At 40.1% G+C, this 15,871-nt stretch overlaps 1 protein-coding gene across 29 annotated transcripts in view; it reads right to left on the bottom strand.

The window, feature by feature from the left end:
* DOCK9 (dedicator of cytokinesis 9) overlaps positions 1-15,871 on the bottom strand; it is a 273,892-nt gene that overhangs the window by 32,713 nt on the left and 225,308 nt on the right. For 18 of the 29 annotated variants that reach the window (XM_073212409.1, XM_073212414.1, XM_037025012.2 and 15 more), the window contains 4 exons: positions 14,848-14,984; positions 6,805-6,920; positions 993-1,130; positions 711-893 (listed from right to left, as the gene is read on the bottom strand). In XM_073212409.1, coding sequence (XP_073068510.1) covers positions 711-893; positions 993-1,130; positions 6,805-6,920; positions 14,848-14,984 — 574 coding nt within the window. Of the gene's footprint in view, positions 1-710; positions 894-992; positions 1,131-6,804; positions 6,921-14,266; positions 14,311-14,847; positions 14,985-15,871 lie in introns of all 29 variants that reach the window. The other 11 variants (XM_073212419.1, XM_073212423.1, XM_073212413.1 and 8 more) reach the window with 2 other exon arrangements.

Below are 15,871 nucleotides of genomic sequence, written 5' to 3'. Positions count from 1 at the left end.
TGGCCCCCAGGAAGATGCCCCTCCTTGATGCCTTCCAGCTCCTCTACTACAGCCCTGAGCACATGGCAGGCAAGAGCTTCGGGGTTTGTCTGTGTTCCAGGAGACAGTACGCTCCTGAGGGCCAGGAGAGGGTTCTGTTTGGTTCATGGTTATATCTAGGAATCCTAGCATGTGGTTTGCAATTAAGAAACATTTGTTGGAGAAAGGAATAGGGATAGAGAAGGTACTCCATATGTGTTCACAGAAAAAAAGAGTCTATAGAAATATATATAGACTTTTCAGTATCTTGCATGGTTCCCAAAGCAAAGAATTTGTGAGATTTAACTCTGGAGAGATGGCAGGTGTGTCAGTAGCTACAAGACAGGAAAAAACCACTTTGGGCTTTCTATGTGTTACCTACTCTTTATGTGTTAGGCATCCTCCCACAGATTCTACCTGTATTTTGATTCAATGGCATTTCAGTCAGTCCAGTATTAATTCAATATTTCAATATTTAAATGTCAATTTACCGATAGAAACCTATCTTGGGCCCAATCTTATGGCACAGAGCACGAAATAAACCAAAATAGTAAAGATGACTTCTGAATTTCTCATCCCAAGGCCAGACCTTGTAGCACTTACGCTGAAGCAAACTGGTAAACGTGACACTCAGTTTTCCTGCTAGAACACATTCCCCAGAGCACACATACGGGAAAGCAAACTACACGCACTTGCAGATGCGTCCGGACGAAGGACTTTTTCCCCGTGTAGTCGAAGTTGTTCCTCATGAGGAAGTACAGCAGCTGGGAGGCCTCGGTCCGGATGGAGCTCAGCTTGGAGTTACAGCACTTCAGCGTCTCGTAGCACAGAGCGGCGCACATGTCGGCCCTCCCTTCATAGAAGGTGGAGGGGAACTAGACGGACACGAGAAGGCACAGGGGCCACGTCAAGGCCCGCGCTCCTCACCTCTGGGTGAAGGACGAGTCGTGACACTCCCTGATGAAACCACTCACCTTATAAATTAATGACCTTAAGGCAATGAAGACGTTCTTTAAAGCCATTTCAGACTGATGTTTTTGAAGAAAACACAGGTAGACATCAAAAACTTTTTTCATGAGAGGATTATGTCCTTGGTCAGCCAGGAGCTGGTTCTGAAAACACACAAGGACAGCCTGTTAGCGATACACACCAGACACTTCTAATGGGTTTCATGTCATTTTCAGGCTCTGAGGTTAGATTTTCCAGGTACTAAGACAACTTACGATTTAAACAAACTCTGCCATGAAAGCACAGAAACCTCCTATGTACAAACAAGCCCCTCAATACAGTTATGCTTTGGAGAGTTTACTTTTTTCTACTGAGTGAGGGACTAATCACAGAACTTCACAGCAGTCTGTACTATGGTTTAAAGGATCACTGTTCCTCAGTACCGACTGGGCTTCTACTTATTTACTTATATTTGCTGCATGCCAGCAATGGATACAGAGGAAATGCTTGTGACACCATCATTCATTCCAACAAGAGATACCATGATATGTGACAGCTAATTATGGGCTGGAAAAAATATTGAAGTGAGGTTCAGGTCCTCTAAGAATGAGGTTTCTCCCCAGGTTTCTCAGGTACTCTGTTAATAATCTGACACTTTGATAAGGTGGAAAAATATTGTACAGGCTTTCGTCAGGAACCACTTATCATGTGCCTAGATTTGCATAGGTAAACCGATTCTCACCATTCTAATCTGTGAAATGGCAATCCTAAAACTGGCCTTGCAAGGAATCTGTGAAGACTTGAGGTCAAGTATAGAAAGCGTTGGATGCACACTTTGGATTAGATCAGTGAGTGTTGGCTAGCAGGATTTTAACATGTCATGGATTCTACTTGATAGAACAAAACATGAAGGCCACAATTAACTACTTCTCATCATTCTTCAAGATCTCCTCACACCAGCACTAAATTCACAGTAATTAAAACACTTTGTAAGCCTGGTTAGATAAAACTCTCACTGATTGCTGAACACCCAGAATAGGTAGAGGTGTTGCCCACCTAGAGGCCAGCAGGCAGAGGCCGCCGTCTGAAAGTGTGCATCCCTAAGGAGCTGCAGTTTCAGATACACACAAGCCTGATGGACAAAGGTATGTGCTTGGGAGAGGGCACACGTGTGTATTTTACACAAGCAGGCAAAAGTGACTGCAATAAAAAATGTCAAGAGGCATCTCAAATCTTACAAATTTGCCAAATGAATGGAAATAACCTATGTCCACATAATTCTGCTGCACTGCAAATTATAGCAGGAGTAAGTTTCAAGATTTACCTCATTGTCAGAGAAAAAACTTTTATTCAAGAAATAAGGTTTGTTTTTTTTTAGGTCGTGATTCACAGATGTGTTCACAGCTGGTAGACATCTGGAATGCAGTGATCTTTATATCATGAAATACTGAGGTACAGTATTGAATTCCAGCGTGTGAAAGAGAAGCAATTTAATGAACAGAAAATGTGACTTAACTGAATGTCATATAATCCTCAACCCCAACCAAAAAAAAAAGAAGGGAAGAACAGGGTCTTCCCAGGGTTTTGGGAACCTCTTACATGGTTGGCTGTGTGTGAATATCACTTTCCCCGGAAGCTGTAGTTCTTCTAATTATGGCTGGATTAAGGTTTGGGTAAATCTGGACATGAGCCTTTATTTTCCCAGCACTCTACTGGAGAGATGGTTCATCCAAAAACTGCCAAGAACCCCCAGTCTTGCTGTCTGAATGGGCCGTCTCCAAGTTCTTACCACTGGAGTTAAATTTTCCTTCTTTTCACTCTTGTATAGCCAAGGCTTTCACTTTCCATTTTCAGGATTTAATCTTCTTGGGTTCTGATCTCAAAACTTGCTTTCAAGAATGGAGTTAAAAATCACTTCCACTCAGAAATAAACAACCCCTCATTTTTTAAAGGGGTAAAGACCTTTCAACCTGGACACATCCCAGTTCACCAGCTGCCTTCTTTAATTGTCCAATCAATTTTCTTCTCTCCCTCCTCTGTCTGTGTGTCTCTCCACCCCTTGCTCATCAATTAGAGAGTACTATATTCTAAATGTAAAAAAATCTCTGAACATTCAAAAAGGCCATGGGGGAAAAATTAAAACAAAAATCAACTTTCACTTTTCCATTCAGAAATAACCATGGGTAATACTAGAGTGTATCTCATTTCCACCTTTTTATTCTCATAGATTTCTGAGGGTGGGAAAATTTCATTCAGGAAATTAAATGAGACATTAGAATCAAATTTAAGGTGTGACTTATTTCTAGCAATAGGGTGCAGAACAGGTTATAAATAATTCTCAGGAGTTGTCTGATGTGGATCAGGTTTGATGGCTATCACATGGCCTCCTACAGAAAATGGGCCTTCCAGAGAATGAACACTCAGTATCTGTAATTTTTAAAGATCTAAGAACAGGAGAAAAACAAACTTAAGCCTTGGGTGCCAAAATGAGGTATCTGGAACCTTTCCTAGACATATGGCATTTATTTTTATTAGACATTGATTTAAAAATAACTTAAACATCTGGTTTAGAGAAGTGCTGCTTTGGCTGCAGATGCTCACCAATCACTAAGATGCCCTACACCTCACAAGTCTTTGCAGACAGGCTTGTGGCTGTGTAAACCAATCCCGGGCTCCCCAGCAAGAGCCCATTTACCTGAGGCTCCTCACCCTGACCGTTCAGGATGCTCCTCTTCTTCATGGACTGGTTCTCACCATGTAGCTCAAATCAAGAAAAGGAACTACATGGGGCTGCTGAAAATTCATTTTCAGATTGAATTTGTGAACATACTGAAAATACTATCAACTATTGAAAAGCCAGTACCGGTTTGGGATTGTTAATCACAGACATTGTAAAAGTAGAAAAGAATCATGTTTTTCTGCATGCAATGTCCTTGGTTTATAAAACATACCCTCTTAGGTATTAAATGAGGTAACATGTGAAATTGCTCAGCTCTGTCCCAGCATCTGTGCCTAGATTTGGTAGGCCTACAATTTGGTAGGCATCTGGTAAATGCCTACAATTTTCTTCCTTTTTCTGCATGAGAGGTCATTCAACTGCTTGGCTGTGCATTCTTCTTGGTTTTTCTCTGTGTCTCTATCTCTCTCAACACCCACACCTGACTCAGTGGAGAATAAGGGCCTTGACAGGCAAGGTGTGTAGTGATCTTCGGCATATTTCCTAACCTGTCTCAGCCTCAATCTCCTAATCTGTAAAATGGGGGATAAGACAACCTCCTATGCCAGGTTGATGTGCAGATTAATGCCTGCACCAAAGGCACTCAATAAACAGCAGGAAGCTAATACAATAACCACCAGAATTCAGGGCTTAAATCTTTCCAAACATTTTCTCTCACTAAGAACGTGATTCTGTGGCTGCCTCTGCTGCCTACTACATGTGGTCATTTAGGGGACTCAATAACAACGGGGCTGTATCTGAGGAAGATGATTTAAGCAATTAGGTCAGCTAACTCAGTGTGATACTCTGAAGTCCTCCTGATGTGCTCCAATCGATGCCTCAGCTGAGTAAATCTCTGCAAAGGAAGATCCCAGAGGCTGCTGGGCCAGCGGGTCTCACGAACCTGTGAGTCTAGGATACGTAAGCCCGTAGCTTGGCATGAGATCCATTACCACTGCATCTGTCTACCTATCACTTTTTCATAGGCAGTGCTGAGATTTAAACATCAAACATTTTACACCCTACCATATAGATTTTGACAGAGATCACCTTAGTTAGCTCTAAAGCTCAATCTTCAATGTGGGTTTTGGGAATCAGACCCTTTATCACAGAACCAGAAAGGTGTGAAACACAAGGCGAAGTGCTTATCGCTAAACTACAGTCAGCATTTGCGCTTCTACTGTGTGCCAGACCCTGGGCAGACATTTTTGGATACCTGTACCAACACATTATACAGTAGGCCATAATCTCCATGTTCTAGGTAAGAAAGCAGGGCTTAGTGACGTCAAGTAGGCCCCCTAAGCCTTAAAATCTGGCTAATGGTGGAGCTGGGGAGTCAAAGCCTATAGCATTTCTGTACGCACAGTTCTCTCCCAAGTGTACTGGAGCCCAGCCTGCATCATAGTATTAGGCCTTCCCAGGGTCATCTCTCCTTGAACTTACAACAGCCCTGTGAAGCAGATCCTATTTTCCCAAACTTATAAATGAGAAATCTTAGGTCTGGAGACATGAACTAATTTTCCCAAAGACGTCAGCCAATAAATGTAATAATCAGTTTTCAGTCAGAGACCATCAGATGTGGTTTCCCTCTCCAGAGTCAGAACCTATCTGGTAGCCAGATCTTGGCAACCTGGGCACCTTGATGAATACTGTTCTTTAACATGAAGCAAGCAATTTCAAGGGGGCTAAGTAAGAACTTAGGCTGCGCAGTAAGGAAACTGTTACTACTCCCCTGGCGTCATCAGAACACACCTGTGCTGTGCGTGCCCAGCCCGCCCCTCTGTGCAGCTCCAGGGTTTCCTGCCCATTTAATGGCAGGGCCCAGGAAGGGAGTGGAACAAGGCAGCCCAGCTCTGAATTTAAGAATTCATGGTTAGCACTGTTATAGGTGTACATGGCAAACTGTCACATGAAAAAGTCACTGCCTATTTGCATAAGAATTTTTAACAAAAACTAACAAAAAAATAGAAGTGGGCTCCAAACAGGGTTCTAACAGAGCAGTGGTTCTCAGGCCATAGCATTCAGGTTTCCTGTCTGGACTTTCTGATTCAGTTAGTCTTGGTGGAGGCCTGAGAATCTGCATTGCTGCCAAGCTCTCAAGGTCTGCAATTCTGTAACTGCTACTGGATTGGGGACCACATTCTGAGAGCCCCTAGAGTGGGAGCTCCATGTAGTAAGATACTACTGCCCTCATACTCGTTCTATTAGGGCTTTTCTCCCCCTCCTCTCTCAACTGGGTTCCTAGAAATGACATGTCAGGGGGACATGAGTGGCTTGGCTGCTAAGAAGAATAAAGGTATATAACAGTAAAGTGACATGGTACCAGGGTAACTATCTTTTACTCTAATGAAGAAACATGCTTTTGGGAAGTGGAGATAAGTAAAACAGAGAATGACTTCGGTTATATTTCCCAAATCCTTTGCAAACACACATACTGTTTCAATATTCATAGCATATTAACATGAATTCCATTTCTCCTTTCTGTGCTGGAATGGAAGCAATCATTTATTTAGCCAGAATGGGAAGTGTTAGGTTCCTCACAGCAAGGCAGTGGCTGAAGAGACCATTTCCACATACTTAAATATTACTTGCTAAAACCTAAAAATAAGACCAAACAACCTTTTATCTTCTATCCTTGAATGGTTTTATCATTTAATGACAGATTTTTAAAAATTCTAAGGTGGATATGTTTGTACTTATTGCTCCTCTATGTATAACTGTCTTATTTTAACTTCCACCACATTTGGATATGTTCAAAGTTGACAGGGGCAGAAATGTCTGATCAGGTTCCCATAGTTATCATCCTCGAGGGCACAGCAAAGCCACGCTTGGCTTTGAAAGGTAAATGCTTTCTTCCAGTCAAGAGTAAACTATCTCCAGAGACTCGTCTCCATCATTTGCAAGCATGCAGCACACCCTGACCAGTTAAGTTTTATTATATTTCAGGGAATTCAAGTCACTGTGGAATGGGTTTCATTTAGGAAATCTGAGGATTAATGGTTTCTTTACAGGGCAAAAATAGTTGCTGATGTAGAAAACAAGACAAGAGGTTTCTGCTGGCTCAGCTAAGTAAACAGAATGAATTTAAAAGGTAAAGCTCTGAATACCTGTTCAATACAAACCTTAAATGCCAGTGTAAATAGAGAGAGAGTGTCCAGAGCCGTAAGGCACACCTCCGTAGCGATGTTGGCTTCAAGCAGTGACTGGTGAAGAACATCTGCGTCCGAGTGGCCATAGCCTGCATAAATTGTAAGCCAAGGTCACTGCCAAGTGGCTGCAGAGAGGCTGATGGGATGGTATAGTCACAGTCAACTTTTGATTACTTACAGAAGGCTTACTTCAGGGCCTGTCTGCCTATTTACTTTTTTTAGGGGGTGGTGGTGGTAATGAATGTTTCCATTCAGTTATAACTCTTTTTATACTCTGGAAGGGAAATAATGGCAGTAAACATTCATTGTGTGCTTGCTATGTGCCAGCCATAGTTCTATGAACTTTACATATATTGGCTCATTTAATCCCTCAACAGAACTATGAAGTAGGTACATTATTAAACCACGTCTGCGGGTAAGGAAATAGAGGCACAGAAAGGCTAAACAGCTTGTCTTAAGTCATAGTTAGTAAGCACAAGAGCCAGGAAGGTACCTGGACAAGAGTCAATTAACTGAGCCACTTGACTGAGATGTTAGGCTGGTGGGAGTGGGGAAGGTGGATGAGGTGTTAAAGCTTCCCACACAGATAAGACAGCGGCACAGCACAGGGGGTAAGGAAAAGAGCTAAGGGCCAGGCTGCTGATTGCTGAATTAAGCTTGGCCACTTATTAGCCGAGTGGCCTTGGGCAAGTTATTCGACCTCTTTATACCTCAGTTTCCTGATCTGTAGAATGGGAATAACAGTATCTACCTTGAAGGGTTGTGATGAGCATGAAATTTGTTAACATTTGTGAAGCTCTTAGAATAGTGTCTGGCACATAGTGAATGTTACATAAGAGTTAAGTCAATTATATCAATAATGTAAAGATCTGTATTATTAGCTAGAATCATGAAAGATAACCAAGAGTTGACTGTACTGCTAATGGTATTCTATTTGCTTTAATAAAAAGCATAAAAGCCAGTATGTCTGAAAGAAATGCTTAAGAAAAGGAAAAGACTGAAGAATCATAATTTAAATACAAACTGAAATCTATGTGTTCCTGTAAAACCAATTTAGTACTGATATAAATGTAGTTTGACATACAATTTGAAATATTAAATTATGAAATGGTATGCATTAGCAGAAATATATATAGGGATGCAAAGATGTTACAGTATTGATCTAGATTATAAGGAAAGATGGCAATATATATAACCTCACATAATGTCTTTCTCCAAGGAGTAAATCAACACTTACTATGTAGGTAATTCTCTTAATACTCCAGAGAGGAGGACGTTTTATATATAGATCAGAAAAATAAAGTACAGAAAACCTAGAGAATTTTAGGGCCACTAGTGGGAAAAAACCATAAACTACACTCCAAATTCTTACACAGGTCACTGTATCATAGTACATATTATCAGGATCAAATTAAGTAACTAGCATGATGTTATTCTTACTTTTATAAATGTCAGAGTTACAGAATGATTTGTGAAAGACTACAAAGAAGATTATCAAAGCTACTGAGGTGCTTTTTAAAAACATGCTAAAAATACTATTATGTGCTTTCATTCAATTTGCTTTGCTTTTAAAAAGGTGGTTCTGAAGTTTTCTGTTTGTGGACAGCATTATTTTCACACTGCAACAGAGTCAATCACTGGGCTAGGCAACACATTTGGTACCATACTAGTCCTGTCTTCTTTTTATTTCTGCTATTTTGGTAAGAAATCTGCCAGAGAAAGAAAGATGGATATTTTTTTGTACTAATACTCATTGTATTTCCTTTGCAAGCCAAGTTATCTACTCATTTGGCAAATTTGTCTGGTAAGATACAGAGACAGGAGGTAAACAAACAAATGGATGATCATTGTTAAAGTGATCACAAATCAGGGCAAGAAGGGACAAAAAAATACCACCTTCTATTAGACCAACCAAAATAATCACACAGGTGAAAAGAACTCTTTATCGAGGGCTGCCATTTACCCTAGATGAAGTTTTGTCATCTGGGTTAAAATGCAACAAGGAACTTGCTTTGTGGATTATTTTAATTTTTTTCTCTGTATGAAATTGTCCTTTTCTTTTTCAAGGTAACTTACTGTCTAAGTGTATCCAAGCGTGACCATTACAGATGAGATGACCAACATACTGAAGAATTCCCACAGCATTTACTGACTCTTGGCTGAAGGTCTGGAACAGTTCAACAACTGTAATTTGGCAGTGTATTGTTTTAAAAATACATATCATCAATGGGCCATGCTAATTATGCAATTATGCATCATGTATGAAAAGGTGATATGACAGTATTTCTCTAAGCTATTACACCATCCATTACACCAAGACACTATCTAACGCCCTTTAGAATAACAGTCAGATTCACATAGAAATCTGTCTGCCTGTGTCTGATTCATATGGGAATAAAAGAAATGGACCCTTTTAGCCACAACTAGTTATAATTTCTTTTTCTAAAACTGTTTCATCTAAAATATCAACAGGATTCCTGAGCTAGTACTGTTCAAAGATCCTCAGGTAAGAGACCCTGTGGAGAGGTCACAGTGGTAGAGACTGTGTGGACAGTTCACCACAGGATACCTGCCCCGGGGACTGCTTGCCTGCAACAAAGCAGGGCATGAAGGGAGACTTTAATCAACAGTCAACATGTCATAGAACAACACTGGAAAATGAAACTGAGCTGGTAAATCCAAAAAAGGGGTCTTAAGAGGCCAATTTCTTATAGTACCAGCAACTTTTTGCACAAGCTGATCAAGTGGATTCTGACCCAGTCAGTGAGCGTGCTGTGTTAGCCCTACTGATTTCCACCAGGGGGCACTGATGGTCTTCATCAGGTCTGCAGGGAGAGGGGCAGGACTTCCGGATGTGCTATCTTTGGCACGCACGTCATGGATTGCCCTAAAGTCCTTCGGAGCCACTGCTCACGTTCACACAGTTTTCATTCTGTTATCAGTCTGAGAAGTGATTTATTCTAAAAACCCAAAACTTTTACACACTCAGAGGCCAAGGATGGGATTTTTTTCCTAATATCATCTGCTATGCTAAGACTTAACCTTACTGTTTCATAAATTCCTGTTCCCTGTACAGTTCAATTGATGAGCAAGGCTGACTACCTCTGTAAACGATCCCCCATCTGATACCTCCGGTATCAGAGCTGATGTGGTAGGACAGACAGAAGTCTGATGTGCAGCCACTCGCTTTTTCCAAATACTAGACGGCCTTTGCGCTAGAAGTCAGATACATATTCTCACAGGAGTAACTTCCATTTTGATTGCAGCCTTCACCCTTTATGAAACCAGAATTCCTGCTTTTCTTTCTAATTTTTTCCTACGGCCCATAATATAAATCTAGAAAAATAATATGTTTTACGAGAAAAATATAAATACTGAACAAGGAATTTTTTTCTAATTTATTAGCATAAATAACAACAATAATATCAGTTTGCTTTAGGGACAATTCCATGAATATAAGAAAGTCACAGAATTCTCCCTGTCTGTAAGAAGGAATTTTCTTGCCAAAATAAGTCCCCAAATGTAGAAGAACTAGCTTCCTAGATATATTACCTCATGGTCTATAGACTTTACTAACTGCACATTATGTAAAATATCAGACCTCTAAACAATCTATTATTCATCTCTGTACCATTTTTATTGCTAAAAAGGGTTTTCCTTACAGATAGGCAAGGAGTACAGAACAGAATAAGGAATAATATTCCAAGACAAAATTATGTGATTTGTTATCTATCCTCTGAATCACACACCAAGAAAACAAATATGCTCCAAATGATATGTGGAACTAGTCTATAATCTCAGAATTTATTCTCAAGAAAATGATTATCCCCATCTGCTGCTGCTTCTCCAAAGAATACCTCAATCTAATGTTTCACGGTACCTGAAAACAGTGTCTAGTGTGGGATATACATCCCAAACTGTGAAAACACTTGGCTTAAGCAAACCATGTATTTTAAAGTCCTCTTTAAGGATATTAAAAACATAAAAAAAGGCTGACTTTACATGGGCACTGTGGCAGTCTTTCTCAATTCTGAAACCCCACCAATAGCAAGAAGCACCAATCAGTGACAGGGTACCACACTGTAAGTAACATGCAAGACATACTTGTAAGGTCCATCTGATACAGCTCTAAGACACACCCATTTTTTCAGGAATGCTAGCAAATGTGCAAAAATGTATCTCTAAATCAGGGAAACCCACTTCACAATCAAGGAAATGCAGCTTTATAAACAAACATTTCACTTACTATTTTGAATATAGAGATATAAAGTATTCAAACCCATTTTACTGATTTTTAAAGATATATTACCATGCTTAAAACCTTTTGAAAAATACAAATTTTACTTCAGAGGATAAAGGCATTCTCTGCATTTTTCAGATTAATTCAATATTATAAAAGGAATTTAATTATCACATATGTTCATTTTCTTACTCATGCTTCCTTAGCTACAAAAGAACTTCAGAATTAGATGAGGCCTGGAAGGCGTCTCATCCAACTCCTCACCTCCCCATATAATATTGCAGTGACCTGGACAGTACCCCCAAGCGGCCACTCACCTAGTCTATTTTCACACCTCCATCTCCAAGTTTCCTCACCAACTCATGGACAGTTCAATCAGAAAATGCTTTCTCATATTGACCTGAAATCTGATTCTCTGCAATTTCATCCAGTGATTTAAACTGTCTCTTATATTGAGTTATATGAAATAATAAGTTTTCTTCAAGCATTTCTACCTCCTGGCTGGCCTTTCCCCCTACCTCACCAGTGGGAAATATGAATTATCATGCAAATGACTTTAATATATTCCTGGAGCAACATAACAGCAAAGTAACTGAAGTGTTATTTTTATACTTTTTGCAAATGTATCACTTATTTGCAAACATGTTTCCTCCTCCTAAAATGGTTTATGTAAAAGTCTATATATAACCATCACTCTCAATTTGTCATTTGACACAAATAGGTTCTACTGATACATAATGCATGCACTTTACAGTAAATAGGTCCAAAGCCTTAACGTTGTAAATATTTATTTTCATGTGCCTGGGCAATGACCCAAATAATGAAACTCTATCTTTTGAATGTTTCTGAAATTGTTAAGGCTGGCTACAGTAAGATTTGTCATTTTCATTATTTCCTATCAAAATCTGAGTAAAGATAAGTCCCTGCTACAGTGACATGTGTACTTCCCATGTCCTACTTAATGGGTGGCAGGGGCATGCAACATGGCCGCCATTTGATTGCTTCTCATGGCTCTCTGCTGCTCCCTGCTGGTCATGCTGAGGTCTGGTAAAGTCTTTCCTACCCAGAGAAAAAAGGGAAAAATGCAGGTGTACAGGGAACTCTTCCTATTTTTATTCTTTTCTAAAATTAATTCATTTTAGACTCTGACATCCCAGCAAGTCTCTCACATATTGGATCTACATTATATTGGTTGGTCCAAAAGAAGGTACTGTATTCAATGTTAAATAGGAATTTTTTTTGAGACTAAATATCCTGTAAAATACCTAGGTACAGATGTAAAAAAATCATGTAATGTACATATACATACACGATTACACACATACACATGTATACATACAGTATACACTCCCTTCTCTTGTTGTTGGCTTAGATGATGATTTGTAGCTCAGAAAGTTAGCAGAGAGAAAGGCTGAAGCCACACAAGTATATAGTCCGAATCAGAGACGTCAATGAAGACTGGGTTCTAGGGGAAGAAGCAAGGACTGTGAGACTTCAGACTAATTTGGGATGAGCAGGAATTGCAGGAATTCAGGAGAAACCTAAGAGAATCAGCAACACGCTGTTCACTGGGAAGACAGAAGGAGAAACTTTGAGGATGGTGTCACAGAAAACTAAAGCAAAAACTACAGGGGGAAAGAGGAGCGAAGCAGGAAGGACGGGTTCTCTGCGGGAGCAGGAAGAGAGACTGGAAGCCAACCACGTTAGCGATATGGTTTTTGGCAGCAGAACACTGCCGGCTGTCTCTCTCCTCCAATTCAAGCCACCACCGCAAAATCCCGTTGCAGCGGGGGAAGCTGCTCTGCATCTTAGTTGATTTAGGTTTTTCATTCCTGTGCTGATCATTCATTTTATTTGTTTGTTTTCTGCGTTTCCTAAACGACTATCTTTGGAGGTAGGGACTTGGCCTGTTTATGGATTTTCTTTTGTAAGTGTTTTAAAATTTAAGGATTTATTTTAACTAACAGTGAGATAGGCCCCATGTTATAAATTATCTGGACAAAGACAATGTAGTAGGTCCTGAAGAAAAATGGGAATTTAATTTCTGTTTGCTAAATAATAAATGAAAACTAAAAATAATGAAACTCTTGTTTTTGTTTCAACCCTTTACTGCAAAGCTAGAAAAAGCCCTAACAGATACGATGTTGAAAAATTAAGTATTAAATCCTTGAAAGTGTCAATAATGTACATTCTATAGCTAAGTAAAGAACTCAGAGCTAGCGTCTTAAGGTTACCAATTCAATGTGTGGCAGGATGTAACAGATTTAAATTAATCTTAGAGTCTTATAAAGAGAGACAATAGCCATTAATTTAATTTTTTTGGTATGGAAGACTGGGAAGATGCTGTATTTTGATTCCTTAGCCTTTTACATTGAACTATTATCAATTTAAAACTTTGGGAATATTGTTTTACTCTTAGCCTGTATTAAGAAAGAGGTGAAAGTGACTGGGCAGGATGGGTGGGAAGGGAGGGATAAGGGCGGGAAAAAGAAAGAGGGCATTACGATTAGCATGTATAGTGCGTGGGGGGCACGGGGAGGGCTGTGCAACACAGAGAAGACAAGTAGTGATTTTAGAGCATCTTACTACACAGATGGACAGTGACTGTGAAGGGGTATGTGGGGGGAACTTGGTGAAGGGGGGGAACCTAGTAAACATAATGTTCTTTCTGTAATTGTAGATTAATGATACCAAAATAAAAAATAAAAAAAAGAAAGAGGTACCACAATCACAGTGAGTGGAATTCTTATGATTAGAAATGATGAGAAGATATTAATGACCATGTATTAAAGATATTACTTGGAATGAGAACAAATAATTGTCTAGATAAAACATAACTGCCTACGTCTTGCTTGGAGAAAAGATGGAACAATTCAGAGAACACATCACTATTAGAAACAGTATTTATTATAAATGATTGCATTAGTTTTTTAAATGGTACATGGTTGATACATTTAAGGTTGTTTGCTTTGAGAAGCCCTTAAGATGAAACACGTAAGTTTCTAGAAATAGCACATGATGCTGTGTCCATCTGGTGATTGAAAAAAGTAAAGTAAAAATATGTTCCCACAGTTTGTCAGAATCTCTATTGTGAAGTTAGAAAGCCCCAAAGTTAGGAAGGCAAGATGAACAAAAAGGTCTCGGTTTGCAAGTGAAGCGGTCTCATAAGCAGACTTCAACCTGATTAAATCTTACCATTGTCTACAGAAATTCCAAGCACACTTGATATCTTTCTCACACTGAAAACACAGAAAAAGTCACTTTGTTATTGGCTTTTCCACACCTCACAAATTGATTCATGGGCTTTATGTTTTCACAGAAGTTTAAGAATACATTCAGAGCTGGAATGTCAGAATGTGGACCCTTGATCAGTTACGTGCATGGGATGAGGAGGGTGAAAGAAACCCAGCCCAGATGTTCTCAACAGTTGCAGGAGGGGAAATCAATGGTAAGCTGGCTACAAGCAATGAATCCAAATATTAAATTAAAAACATAAGAAAATGTTTGGCTATCAAACCTGCCAAATTCTGTTTTTAAAAATGCTCAGTGGAGAGGTTGGGGCAGAGGGTTCTTTAAGGTCTAGTGCCGTAGCTGCCTGAGGTCCACATTATGTCACTCTCCTGCAAAGAAGGAAACTGCACCACGAGCTCTTCGTCCTACTTGCTCTGAGCTGGAAGGAAAGTCAAGTTGGTGATGTGGTGTGATGTGGCCTGGGGCTCTCCCCTGAGATGTCACATGAGATGGATGGCTGTTACATGGTATGTCATGGGACTTACTGTGGTTAAAAGTGAGAGAGTTATCCAGGCTGCCCAACTGCTGCAATCTGGCATGCATCATTCCTGTTCTGTTACGGGAAACAGGCAATGTCTGAGATTTTCGATCATGAACTATGGGTCCCAACCCCTCTTGGTTCCTGCAACATGAGTGAAATGGGATAGAAGCAAAAGTTAGACTTGTTACACTGCAGCGAGACAAGAGCATTAGTAAGGCCAGGACACAGCACAGAGGGGACTGGCCACGTGCTGACCAGCAGCAAGGCCTGCTTAGAGTTGCTTGGGCCAGAGACACACACTCAGGCAGCAGCTCTCACAGAGTTCACAGCAAAGCACCTGACGGCAGAGAAGCGAAAATCAAGCCAAAGCGGAGACCTCTACAGTTTTAGAGAGTACTTAATAGTACTTTAAAAAAAATTGAGCGTCAGTCCAATGTGGTGCTAAAAGTTAGCATTCTAACAACTGCCAAACACCATGAATCTTTTTGGATTTTATCTGTTATTAAAGAGCAAGAAAATATTTTTTTTGATTAAAATAATGCATTGGAAGAAACAGAGCAAACATGCAGTGGGAGGGATTACACGAGAGTTTTAACACCTTTATCCTTACCCAGGCAGGAAGGAGAAGAGCCACACACTTTGTTAAACTTGTCAGCAGTCAAGTAAAGAAAATAGAAAAGTGATCTGGGTTAGCAATCAAACAGCTCATTTCCTTCTGTGTACCAACACCAGAGCAGATGAAGGATGAGGCCAGTGCTAGAATGACACCTGTCCCCTGTCCCGTAGCCAACCATGTCCCTCATGGTGTTATTGTGTGGAGTAGAACAGGGCATGCATGAAGGATCATCGGGCAACATGCTGCTAGGTGACTTCACAGTGACACAACGAGAAGGTGCAGTATTCATAAATCCGGATCACCAAGGATAGAAACATTAACAACATTGAGATGATCACTCAGGGTTTTTCACATGTAGCAGAGACCATGGTGATTCTCTATAAGGCAGGACACGTCTTCCCACAGTGCGACA

The sequence above is a fragment of the Manis javanica genome, chromosome 9, assembly GCF_040802235.1.
Source record: "Manis javanica isolate MJ-LG chromosome 9, MJ_LKY, whole genome shotgun sequence".
NCBI lineage: Eukaryota > Metazoa > Chordata > Mammalia > Pholidota > Manidae > Manis > Manis javanica.
This window is presented reverse-complemented; position numbering and strand designations above follow the sequence as displayed.